The sequence below is a fragment of the Cheilinus undulatus genome, linkage group 24 (assembly GCF_018320785.1).
Source record: "Cheilinus undulatus linkage group 24, ASM1832078v1, whole genome shotgun sequence".
Classification (NCBI taxonomy): domain Eukaryota; kingdom Metazoa; phylum Chordata; class Actinopteri; order Labriformes; family Labridae; genus Cheilinus; species Cheilinus undulatus.
The window spans coordinates 10,903,542-10,917,600 of record NC_054888.1 but is presented as its reverse complement, the minus strand read 5'-3'; the positions used below and the strand labels follow the sequence as shown (position 1 = coordinate 10,917,600).

The following is a 14,059-nucleotide window of genomic DNA, read 5'->3' as shown; positions in this document are numbered from 1 at the left end:
CAGTTTGTCCCCTACAGGAGAGCTTCCACAACAGACCATCTTATAGTCAGGTCAGATATCGGAGCAGGCCTGGGCGATATGACCTAAAAATCATATTACAGTACTTTTCTTGCCTTTGGCTATAACGGTGTTATATCAGGGTATTACAAAATTAAAAAGAGATAATGCTTTTTAATCCAATATTAACCCCCTTCTCCCCTTAAAACAAGCCTTTGATGGCATACTCAATTTATCTCCAAGTATAGGAACACAGAAAACATGTTGTTTTTTTTTTTAAGTCTCTCTAGGTTTACTTCTAACTGCACTCCAAGTTTAACATTTCATCTCTAATCTGATGAGGTGTGTTAAGCTGCTAATAACTTGAACACGCTTCCTAGTGAAGGCGTTCAAAATAAAAGCGTTTCAGAAAAATGACAGCTGCGGACTTTTATTTTGAAGAGCTTGACGGAAGTATTGTGTTTAGCATTGAGTTCAGCTTTGGATGCCGTACCGGAGAATACGGCTACTTTACAGCAGCTTTTCTGACCTCATTTAACATCGGAGCCTGGATCTTTGACTCACTGTGGACTTAGAAAAGAAAGTCATAAGTTAAAATAAGACTTTTAAACGGTTGTTTATGCCGTTGCAAGAGGAAGAGCTGCAGCGCTGGCCTCTGCGACCAGCCAAAGCAGCACTTAGCTTGTGTTACAGCCCCAGGCAGGCTGACAGAGACAGCACACTGACTTAGTTGCGGTACAGCCGTCAGACTTTGAGAGGAAAAAACATGCGTTTGCCTGCTAACTCACACTGAGGCAGAAACGATGATGTCATTAACAAGCGTTATCGCGATTGGTCGGTAGAGTCCAAATCTCTACCCTATGCCAAATTTATATCATTTATACCGCCTACCACATATACCGCACACCCCTATATCGGAGCATAGTCTCAACTTTGCTCTTGTACTGCTCTGACCTCAAGGCCTGCGGAAAGCCCATGCCAAAAACTCTCCAGGTATCCTCCAAGCTGACACCTCCACTATAAACACAGTCGTAAACAGAGTCAGGACCAGCCTATTGGGTCAGGCCTGATGAGGCATGCCAGGTGCCCTGTGTCCTGAGCCCGTCTGCATTGAATACATGGTCTTGCCAACAAAATCCAAAGATGTGCCATCAAATTAGCCAACCTGAGATTTACAAATCAGTTAAACTAATTACCTATAATCTTTTGTTAAAAAAAAAAAAAAAAAGAAAATTGGTAGGATAGTGGCAAAAATTGGCAGAAAAAATGCTGAAAAGTGGAAGGGAAAGGCCTATAAGCCATATATGGCTGTCTAAAGTATATTTTTGTCTGGATGATGATCTAAATGTCTGGAATCCTGGAGGACTGGTGGTCATTGCACCTTTATCTGTATGTTACATTTCAAAACTCATCATGTGAGAAACTGTCTTTTCTCTGTTGGTTTCCCTTGTTGTTTGGAACCCTACAGTTTCCACCCAGGTTCGCATATTCCTCTGCCGAGCTGCCTATGATCAATGTCCAACTTTATCAGACGCTGCATTGCACTAGCTCCACGTTCAAAAGCAGAGAAAGGTTAAAAGACTCTCATCCTGCTGCGATCCTTTCAGTAGCAGAGTATTACAAAAAGAGAATGATCACAATGAATGAAAAGAATGAGCTACATCAACAGAAACTGCGGCTTTGGTCTGTTTCTGCTGCAGGAACAAGCCAAGGGAGCTGGCACAAGCAGAGCCTGATTTATTTTTTTTAGATGAACGTGTGTGTGCGCCGGTACAAGGCGAAACACACCTGTCGCCGGCCAACACATCTAATTAGGGAGACTTAGTCTGGAGTCTGGGTTTGTGAGGTAGGAAGGGAAAGTGCTGAAGACCGTGGTCATAAAATGTGTCAGCGAGAGAGTGTTTGTGTGTGCAGGTCCTGAGAGAGGAGGTGCAGAGATGTAACAACAGAGAAATCAGAGTGTGACATAAAATATTCAGCTGGGCTTCAGAGGAGACTGTCCAGAAATAGGTCAGCTCGATGCAGTAGCCTCTTATTGGCACAAAAACACACTCTTGAGTCGTGCACTCACACAGAAAGCAAGGTTCCCCCTCCTCTCAAACACACACTTAATTCAGTCTCATACAGATGCACAAACATGCAGCAGAGACTTTCTCATTTAGAAAGATAGATAGCAAGATAGCCAGACTTAAATAAAGCAACTTTCACCCCAATTAAACTAACACTCTCCTCTCTGCCCACCCCAAAAAGGCGAGATCTCTCCAGGGTGTAATAGCAGGGTCGTCTCTCTACACAACAATAGAAACGAAAGGACAAAAAAGGAGAGACAGAGACAGGCTATCTCTGCTGACAAATGAATTAATTAAGCGCAGGTGAGAGTTCGACACCCGGGAGAGTTTTTGTACTTTACGATGAAGGTGGCGGCACTTTTGCAGCACTTACTATCAAGAATCCTGGACCTTACTTCCCCGAAATGTTTCTGGATATTTGTGTGGATGGTTGCAAATACACAAAGAGATACGAAAACACAAAACACTTATTTGCAAGCACTGCATCTCTGCATTTGGTTTCTACCTTCATACCTGAGCTACACGCTTTAACACATTATTCTAAATTCTTAAAGACTAAACAAGTCTGCATTTGGGTTCACATTCTTAAAGACTAAACAAGTCTGCATTTGGGTTCACATTCTTAAAGACTAAACAAGTCTGCATTTGGGTTCTACATTCTTAAGGACTAAAAAAGCCTGCATTTTGGTCTACATTCTTAAGGACTCAACAAGTCTGCATTTGGGTCTACATTCTTAAGTACTAAGCAAGCCTGCATTTGGGTCTACATTCTTAAGGACTAAACAAGCCTGCATTTGGGTTCTACATTCTTAAGGACTAAACAAGTCTGCATTTGGGTCTATGTTCTTAAGGACTAAACGAATCTACATTTGGGTTCTACATTCTTAAAGAATAAACAAGTCTTCATTTGGGTCTATATTCTTAAGGACTTAACAAGTCTGCATTTGGGTTCTACATTTTTAAAGGTTGAACAAGTCTGCAGTTGGGTTCTACATTTTTCTACATTCTTAAAGACTCAACAAGTCTAGATTTCGGTTCTACATTCTAAAAATATTGCACAAGTCTGCATTTGGGTTCTACATTTTTCTACATTCTTAAGGAATTAATAAGTCTGCATTTGGGTTCTACATTTTTCTATAGTCTTGAAGACTGAACAAGTCTGCATTTGGGTTCTACATTCCTTAAGATGGAACAAGTCTGCATTTGGGTCTACACTTTTCTACATTCTAAAAGACTCAACAAGTCTAGATATGGGTTCTACGTTCTTATGAATTGAACAAGTCTGCATTTGGGTTCTACATTTTTCTACATTCTTAAGGACTGAGTAAGTCATCATTTGGGTTCCACATTCTTTTATGGTCTTAAAGACTCAATAAGTTTAGATTTGGGTCTACATTCTAAAGAATTTAACAAGTCTGCATTTGGGTTCTACATTTTTCTACATTCTTAAAGACTGAACAAGTCTGCATTTGGGTTCTACATTTTTCTACATTCATAAACTGAACAAGTCTGCATTTGGGTTCTACATTTTTCTACATTCATAAACTGAACAAGTCTGCATTTGGGTTCTACATTTTTCTACATTCATAAACTGAACAAGTCTGCATTTGGGTTCTACATTTTACTACATCTTTAAACTGAACAAGTCTGCATTTGGGTTCTACATTTTCCTACATTCATAAACTGAACAAGTCTGCATTTGGGTTCTACATTTTTCTACATTCATAAACTGAACAAGTCTGCATTTGGGTTCTACATTTTTCTACATTCTTAAAAACTGAACAAGTCTGCATTTGGGTTCAACATTTTTTTACATTCTTAAAAACTGAACAAGTCTGCATTTGGGTCTACATTTTTCTACATTCTTAAAGACTGAACAAGTCTGCATCTGGGTTCTACATTTTTCTACATTCATAAACTGAACAAGTCTGCATCTGGGTCTACATTCTTTAAGGTTGAACAAGTCTGCATTTGCGATATACATTTTTCTACATTCTTGAATACTAAACAAGTCCAGATTTGGGTTCTACATTTTAAAAAAATTGAACAAGTCTGCATTTGGGTCTACATTTTACTACATTCTTGAAGATTGAACAAGTCTGCATTTGGGTCTACATTTTCCTACATTATTAAAGACTGAACAAGTCTGCATTTGGGTCTACATTTTCCTACATTCATAAACTGAACAAGTCTGCGTTTGGGTCTACATTTTCCTACATTCATAAACTGAACAAGTCTGCATTTGGGTCTACATTTTTCCACTTTTATAAACTGAACAAGTCTGCATTTGGCTTCTACATTTTTCTACATTAATAAACTGAACAAGTCTGCATTTGGGTTCAACATTTTTCTACATTCTTGAATACTAAACAAGTCCAGATTTGGGTTCTACATTCTAAAAAAAATTGAACAAGTCTGCATTTGGGTCTACATTTTTCTACATTCTTAAAGATTGAACAAGTCTGCATTTGGGTCTACATTTTCCTACATTCTCAAAGACTGAACAAGTCTGCATTTGGGTCTACATTTTCCTACATTCATAAACTGAACAAGTCTGCATTTGGGTTTTACATTTTTCCACTTTCATAAACTGAACAAGTCTGCATTTGGGTTCCACATTTTTCTACATTCATAAACTGAACAAGTCTGCATTTGGGTTCTACATTTTACTACATTCTTAAAGACTGAACAAGTCTGCATTTGGGTTATACATTTTTCTACATTCATAAACTGAACAAGTCTGCATTTGGGTTCTACATTTTTCTACATGTTTAAACTGAACAAGTCTGCATTTGGGTTCTACATTTTTCTACATTCATAAACTGAACAAGTCTGCATTTGGGTTCAACATTTTTCTACATGTTTAAACTGAACAAGTCTGCATTTGGGTTCTACATTATGACCTGTGTGACACATCGACACAAAGAAGTATATAGATACCTTCAATCACCTGCATTTAAATCCTAAGTTAAACTCTAAAACAGACAAAATTAGAGACATATAAAAACCAAGAAAATGCACAAGTCAGCTTTAAACCATCTGCATTTAGGTCCCTCCCTGTTATTCATACAGGGACAGACTCAAAATAGACATCTTTTTACACAAAAAAAAACACCACATCATCCGAGTGGAGCCATCTGTAATTGGATCCTTCTTCACTAAAAAGAGCATAACTCTGCCTTAAATTATCTACATCTGAGTCCTACCTTCCCACCTGCACCACACACTGTAGAGATATACACTCAGGAAAAACTGCAGAAGTCTGCCTTAAACCATCTGCATTTGGGTTCTACCTTTATACCTGCATTGCACGCTGACAGAGAGAAAAAGAAACACACTTGATACAAAGACTGATGGATTGGTGGATTTGTAGCCTACCTGCTGTCTGAATGGGGCTCATTGTAAAGTTAGATGTGAAAATGCATGACATTGCTCCAAAACCAACATTTACCTAACTTTCATAGACTAATAATGCACTTTAAAATGATCACATGTAGATTAATGTTTACATCTACACGGGAGAAACCTTCTCATGGGCAAAGACATTTTCTTCTGTGCTCATTTCATAGGGCTAAATATTAATGGTATGGATGATGTCATGTCAGACAACTGTGAGAATTTTCAATAATGGCTTTTCTAAGTCAAATTTGACACATCTGACTAGCTTTCTATGTCATATTTAAGGCAATACATCCAAAATATTCAGTTTTCTCTCATAGAAGACGAAGAATCCTAGAAAATCTTTTCATTTAAAACGACTCGAAGCATTTCAGCTTACTTAAACTATCAATGAGCATGCAGAGGAGTCATTAATTATTTCATCCTCATTACCAGCTAATTGTTTCAGACTGTTTGCACCCAACCAGCAGTGGTTCACCACAGTGAGGCGTGCATCCATTCATCTCATCTTCTCCTCATGCACCTCCAGCCACCAGTGAGCCTATTACCATCAGGTCAGACATTTGTGTGCTTTCAAAATGTCACCTCAACAAACAACGTAGCAAATTTGATTTCTGGTGTTATTTTACTGTCAAGTTCAAAGAAGGAATGAAAGTATGAGATCTCAGTGGTGTCACTGGTTGTCAGGATGAAGCTTTGTTGTGTTTGGATAGAATCAGCAGGGGAGTCACCACATTAATCAGCATGAAAACCTTTCTATAGATTCTGAGTGTGTTTCATCCAGGATTTCCCCTCTAGAGGTGGGGAATCATCCCCTCCATCATCCCCCTGAGCATCACTCCCTGCTGTCATTCACAACAACTCTTTGTTCGCCTGAAGACACATGGTAACTACCCAGTATGCTGCTAAGTGTGCACGGGACAGGACAGATGATGGATGGATCTATCAGGAACATACTGAGACTTTACCTGAGCCCAGCGTGCTGTTGCACTGCCAGTCCTCGGTGCTCGCGGGCTTCCAGCAGGACTCCCACAGGGACAGGTAGTACTGGTCGTCGGCGGTCACCCACGCCGGGCTCATCACGGCTCCCACGTCCAAGCAGAGCGCCAGGAACACGCACACAAGCCCGACCAGCTTCAGCGGCGTCAGCGGGGAGCTGCGCGCCGACTCCTCCGTCTCGGTGACAGCGGACGACATGGCGGGGGCTGGAGGATGCTAAAGGGTGTGTTTGTGTTGGTGTGTCCCTTCCAGATGGTGCGTTGGATGTGTGGGAGAGTCAAACGAAGGAAGGCGGGGAAGTTGTCTCACGTCGCAGCCGCCTTTGCGTTGCGCGCTGCACGGGTGCTGCGCCTGTGAGCACCGCTGCCGCCGCGCGCAGGAGATCTCCACCGTTTACTGCGGTGACGTCAAGGACCCGAGGGATCAGCAAGGTGCTACAGGGTCCTAAAGAGAGGGAAGGGGGCGAGGAGGAAGAAGAAGCCTCTTTAACAGGGGCGTAGCCATGGTTTAAAAACACGGAAGTCACAAGCCCAAACCTCCCAAACTTTTTATTCTTTTATCTTCAATTCATACAGAGATTTTAGTGACAGTCATTTAACAAAATAAGCTGAAGAAAGAAACTTACTTAAAAGTGGATAACTCACCTGAGAATGTAGAGAGAGGCAACAAAACACTAAAGTGGGTCTCCCATCTTCTTCACCTTTACGTCAATGCTCCATGCCCAGTTTTCTTCTTTATTACAATGCAATCACATTTTAAAGACTAACCAACATCTAAGACCACTTTTAAAGTTGAAAACCTACATTATGTGGACAAAAGTATTTGGCAGTGTGTCAAGCTATTATAGAGTTCTGATGTTGGAATTATTTGCACCACCTTTAAATCATTTTTCACCATCTTTTATCCAGTTTCTGGAACTTTCAAGACCTTTTTACTAGTATCAGCCCCTTTCCAACATTTTTAATACCTGTTTTTGTTACCTTTAACCCATTTTGACCCATTTTTGCCATTATTAACCCCTTTTCGCCACTTTTTACGCCACTTTTTCCCACTTTTTACGCCACCTTTTATGCCATTTTTTACACCATTTTTTACACCATTTTTTACATCTTTTATGTGCCATTTTAAGCAATTTTTCATGCCATCTTTTATGTAATTTTACACCATTTTTCATACCATTTTATGACATTTTTACGCCATTTTTATGCCATCTTTTATGTAATTTTACGCCATTTTTTTTATGCCATTTTACACCATTTTTATGCCATTTTTATACAATTTTTTACTCAATTTTTACTCTTTTTTTTACTCAATTTTTTGCCAATTTTAATCACAGTTCAGAAAGCTAAATAATGGTTTCATACAAACGGTTATTATTTAGGCTTAAAAGGAATATGGTTATCACAGCTGAACTTTACAATAGGCCCTGATTTTTCTGGCCTGTATAGGCTGCACACTTGGCTGAGTCCAAGTCCCTTTGTCCCCCTGACAGGCAGCGTTGCTGTGATGGATGACTACTTTGCAAAAAGATCATTTGTGATATTTCATTTCTGCGGGATATTCCACAGTCAACTGTAAGTGATATTAATACAAAGTGGAAGTGTTTAGGAACAACAGCAACTCAGCCACAAAGCCGAAAAGACCATGTAAATTAACAGAGCCGTGTCAACAACCACTAAGGTGCATGGTACGTAAAGGTCGCCAACACTGCTGATTCCATAGCTGAAGAGTTCTGAACAACTGGGAATTTTGGTTGAGTAGGGATAATGGTATGAGGCTGTTTTTCAGCGTTAGGGATAGGCCCCTTTAATCCACTTAAGGCCAATCTTAATGCTTTAAAACAGTTTGGCGAAGGCCCTTTTCTACCAACATGACTGCCCCAGCGTACAAAGCAAGGACTATAAAGACATGGTTTGATGAGTTTGGACTGGAAGAACTTGACTGGCCCACACAGAGCCCTGACCTCAACCCCATCGAACACCTTTGGGACAAACTGGAAAGGAGATTGCGAGCCAAGCCTTCAGTGTCTGACCTCATAAATGCTCTACAGAATGACTGGGCACAAATTTTGACAGAAACACTCCAAAACTCGAGGACAGCTTTCCAAGAAGAGTGGGAGCTGTTCCAGCTGCAAAAGGGGGGCCAAGTCCCTATTGAAGTAGATGTGTTTAAATACAATGTCATTACAGTCCCTGCTGGTGTCATGGTCAGGCATCAGAATACTTTTGTCCTTATAGTGTGAAATAATTTATATAAAATCGTACAACAGAGGTATTTCCATTCAACATTGTAGACAACAAAAGAAAGTCCTGGTTGACCACTTAAGCTTAGGGGTTTTGGGTGAGTTAGGGTTAGGCAGAAGCACTGAGATTAATCCATCCGTCCACCCATCTTCTTCCGCTTATACAGGGCCGGGTCACAGGGGTAGCAGGTTAAGCAAGGCCACCCAGATGTCCCTTTCCGCAGCGACACTTTCAAACTCTTTCTTGGGAATCCCAAGGCGCTTGCAGACCAGACAGGATATGTAACCCCTCCAGCATATTCTGGGTCTTCCTCGAGGTCTCCTCCCAGACAGACGTGCCCTGAATACCTCCATGTAGAGGTGACCAGGAGACATCCTGATCAGATGCCCGAACCACCTCAACTGGCTCCTTTCGATGTGATGGAGCAGCAGCTCTACTCCCAGCTCCCTCCGGATGTCTGAGCTCCTCACCCTATCGCTAAGGCTGAGCCCTGACACTGGAGAAAACTCATTTCAGCCACTTGTCTGCGATCTCATTCTTTCAGTCATTACCCAGAGTTCATGACCATAGGTGAGGATTGGGAGATAGATCGACCAGTAAATTGAGAGCTTTGCCTCTCGGCTCAGCTCCCTCGTCACCACAACGGTCTGGCACAATGCTAAAGCCGCACCAATCCACCTGTCAATTTCATGCCCCCTTTTACCCTCACTTGTGAAGAAGACCCCAAGTTACTTGAACTCCTTCACTTGCGGCAAAGACCTCACCCGGAGGAGCTTAATCCAATCTTGCAAATACCTCGGTTCTCTGTGGCGATTGCCAATTCTGGTGTCCCTGTCTGTCAAGTCCTTGGTACATTACGGCTTAGCGGAAGCACGAGAGAGCTCAACATACACACAGTGCTGTATTCCCTTGTTGGCTCCACTGATCCTGTTCTCGCTTCTGTTACTTCCTGCAAGAGGGTCTGGCTGCAGACCTCGACAAAACCTCTATGCTGGGGCGTTCAGCCGGAGACCTCTATGCTGGGGCGGATCTCTATGTTGGGGCGTGCAGCATGTTAGCTGTTGATAGCAGGACTACACCGCTGTGCTTACTCGACCTTAGCATAGCCACGTATGCTGGGGAGTGCAGCAGCAGACCCCGACCCCTACGCTGGGACAAAACCCGAGTGGTTCGGCTTAGTCATTCAAACCCGAGTGGTTAGATTTAGGGTAAGCCAGTGGACAAGCGGCTAGAGCAGAAAATTCGTCACGGGCAATATACGTCACGCCCCAGCGCAGAGGTCCTCCCCAGCGTGCAGGTCTGTGGCTGAACGCCCCACTGTAGAGGTTTGCTCGAGGTCGGCAGCCAGATGCCTCGCACTTCCTGTGCAGCTGGCACAGAGAGGGGGGGGTCGTTTCGTCAATATTTTTACACCTCAAGACATTCAAAGTGAAGGTGAAATGGTACTGCGAATGGGTCTACAGACTTTCAAAGATGTTGCAAGTATGCTAAAGCATTAGCCACCATAAGCAACAGGTTCCACATGAGTTAAGTAAGGTTTTTTTTTATTATTATGCTTAAATAATACAGGTTAAAAAGTGTGCATTATTTGCTCACAGTCCTAATTTAAATTCCACTACTCTAATAAATAGGATGACCTCATCATTTAAAATAATCCCCACTTAATTATAAAACTGATCAGTTATCTCTGCTTGCGCCAGACTAGATCTGACTGGATTCATTATTAGATTGGATATTAAGGATTTTTCTTAGAGGAGCTACAGGCGAAGAGAAAGCATCCACAGCGACGGTAGCAGCAGAAAGTGGGAGGCACATGAAGGAATATTATTGTTTCTTCTGCATACTAATGACAAAGCCAGAGATGAGACAGAGGAGACACACAGAGACAGGAGGAAGAGGAGGAGGAGGAGGGGGGCCCTGGAAAGCAGCAGAGGTGAGCAGGTTTAGGGGGAGGCAGAGCCATCCGTGTGTTTATCCGAGCGGAAAGAAAGGAGGGATGGAGAGGGCTGATGGAGAGGAAAAGATGGCCTTGTTTACTCCCCAGCAGGACAATAATGAGCGATGATAACGGGGGAGAGGAGGAGAAGGAGGGTGAAGGAGAACAGATAGAGGTGAAAGAGATGGAGGGGTGACGTTTTTATGTTATAGAGGCCTTAATGAATGGACTTCATATAACTTATTCACAATTTAATAAGAAAATAGCTCCTGGCAGTGTTTTATCTCCCAGACATGCCGCCCTTCAGACAAATACTTCATCCGTATACCCCAAAACATTCACTTCCATCAAATAAATCACAGTTGAATGGTGGGAAGTGCTTTATATTTCTAGGGCGTATTGCTAAATAATGAAGGAATATGCCTGCTTTGATGCCGCACAAGTCCACGTCAACCAAACTGCAGCTACACATTTATTTTCTTCATTGTTAAACTGATGTATCAAGGTATATTTAGTGCAACTTCATCAAGGACATTTTTAATTTCCGTCAGACCTTTATCGACGTCCTGAGGAAGAATAATGAACGCACTCCACAAATTGTGTTTCAGTGCTTTATGAGCTGACAGATCCAGTTTGTGCAGGCGTTATTGGGGATGTAGACACAGTATGGTTTGCTGCTGATTGTAGTCAGATGTATAAAACTCGAGGGACAGGCAAAGATGTTCGGAGGAGTTTTTCCTCTCTAATTTTCAGCCTGAATGTGTCAAAACGCAAGCTGAAGAAAATGCTTACCCTGTATTTTTGATAAACTAGAAAGGCAAGGTCACTGAAACAAGTTACCCTTTACTAACTCTAATTTCAGTTAGGCGAACTTTTGCCCAAGCCAAGCCTTTTCAGTGCATCACAGTGAAGTTGTGGCCTTAATTTGATTGGTTCAACATGCTTTAAATTAATATATCTGCACTTTAATCCAGCTATTTTTAAAATACAGACAATCTGTGACACTTACTAGCAAACTAATCAGCATTATTTTGCCAGAAATGTCAGCATAATGCAAATTTGACATCGCTATTCTGTTATGTTAGCCAGCTAGCATCAACATCAATTTACAACTTAATGTTAATCTAATAAGGCAGATTCTCTTATCAGCTGAGCAGTTACAGAAACTTCAAACCACACAGAGTTCTTGGTATTATCCCATATTTTACTCACTATTTTCCACTAGAGTCTTTACTATGTGAACAACCTAAGCCCACACACCAGTCGTACACACTACAACTGGAAATGACTCAAGCTCTACTTGGCATGCTTGTCATAAACAAGATTTTTTAATATATTTATTTAGTATCATGAAAGTGAATATGGAATAGAGTAGTGAGGGAGAGACAGGAGGAGAGTGAGGTGACACAGAGGTGCTGCAGAAGTTTTAAACTGCTTTTAAGACAACTTTAGATCAGAAGACTGGAAAAACATTGGATCAATGAAACATAGCAGCAGTTAATTTCACTGACTATGACTGAAAGTTTGCTCACATGGAAGATAGCACATCTATAGCTCAGCACAGCCAGAAATAACATGCAATGAAACAGTGCATACCTCATGCTCAGAGAGAATAGAGGTTTTAAAAGATCATTCGCTATGTCTTCAGTATCAAAGTCAAGGACTGCCTTCAGAGTTAACCCATTAAAAATGTTTAAGAGTTTAAGTCCAGAGAGTTTTCCATCAGTCTGTCTATTTCATGCTAAAGCTTTAAGGATACTTTGAAACTTTTTGCCATTTTTGTCAAATTTTGCCACTTTCTTGACATTTCTTGCCCATTTTTGCCACTTTTAACACATTTTTTACAACTCTTCACCCGTTTCTGCAATGTCTTTTTTGCCTACTTTCTCAATTTTTGCTGCTCTTTAACAATTTTTTTTCCCACTTTATTGCCATTTATGTCCACTTTTGTCACTTTATTTCCATTTTTTTTGCACTTAACTGCGACTCGTAACCCATTTTTCCCCACTTCTTTGCATTTTTTGGCACTTTTAACCCATTTTTTACAGCTCTTGTCCCATTTCTGCAACATCTTGTTGAAACTTTCTGCCTATTTTGCCACTTCTGGCTGCTTTTCAACCATATTTGCCACTTTCTGACCATTTTTTGTCTATAAATGCCCCTTTCTTGAAGTTTTTTGCCCATTATTGCTCCTTGTAACCCCTTTTTTCCCACTTTTACAATTCTTTGCCCATTCTGCATCATGTTACTGCAACTTTTTGCCTGTTTTGCCACTCTGGGCTGCTTTTCACCCAGTTTGCACTTAATGGCCATTGTTGTCCATTTATGCCACTTTCTTGCCAATTATTACACATTTATGCAAATACCTTTCACAACCTTTCACCTATTTTAGCCGTCTTTTGTCATTTTTAGGCCATTTTTGCAACTCAGTACTGCTTATGCCCATTTTTGCTACTTTAACCCACTCATTACACTTCTTAACCACTTTAACCCATTCTTTGCCACTTTATGGTCATTTCTGTCTATTTTCGCCCCTTCATTTGTTTTTGCCATTTTTTTGTCACTTTAAACCAATTTGTTTGACTCTGCCCATTTCTGCAATGTCTTTTCACAACTTCTTGCCTATCTTGCCACTTTTTACAGCTTTTCACCCCTTGGCCACTTTGTGTCCATTTGTTGTCCATTTATGCCCCTTTCTTGACTTTTTTTTGCCCATTACTGCCACGTGAACCCATTTTTTTCCACTTTTTTGTTAATCTTTACATTTTTGCCACTTTAAATGGCTACCATTTTTATCACTCTTTACTATTACTGCAACATATTTTTGCAGCTTTTTGCCTACTTTTGCCTGCTTTTCACCCATTTTTACCTCTTTATGGCCATTTTTGTGCATTCATGCCACTTTCTTGCCATTCTTCATCCATTTCTTCAACAACTTTTCACAACTGTTCACATATTTTAGCCATCTTTTGTCACTTCTAACCCACTTTTGCAAATTATTGCTGCTTTTCGCCACTTGATGTCAATTTTAACCATCTTATGAAACTTTTTTTTAACCACTTTTTGCCCATTAATGGCAGTAATATAAATACTCAGGTTTTTGTTGATTTCTGGTCTGCTGCTTCACACTTAAGCCCAGTAGGTAACGTTGATGCACTTTCAAACTAAAAGAAGGAAAGAAGATGAAGAAGGTTTTTATTGCTAAAAAAAAAAATAAAGCTGTATATGGATAACTTTCATCCAAAAACCCAGGATCCAAGCAGAAGTTTTTATTACAGGAATAAAATGTGAAAACAGTCGAAAAGGCAAGAAAATGTAACAATCATACATCTATTTTTGACCATTTATACATGTTTTGTAATTCTGGTATGATAGTTTATGGTTCCTAACTGCTTTCAAACCTAAAATATTAAATT

General features: G+C 40.7%; 1 protein-coding gene across 1 annotated transcript in view; it reads right to left on the bottom strand.

Annotated features, from left to right (window-relative positions):
* LOC121506462 (transmembrane protein 47-like) overlaps window positions 1–6,796 on the bottom strand; it is a 44,171-nt gene extending 37,375 nt beyond the window's left edge. The window contains exon 1 of the mRNA XM_041782282.1: window positions 6,434–6,796. Within this exon, the coding sequence (XP_041638216.1) occupies window positions 6,434–6,662 (229 nt within the window). The 5' untranslated portion in view covers window positions 6,663–6,796. The remainder of the gene's footprint in view (window positions 1–6,433) is intronic.
* Window positions 6,797–14,059: the final 7,263 nt, after the last annotated feature.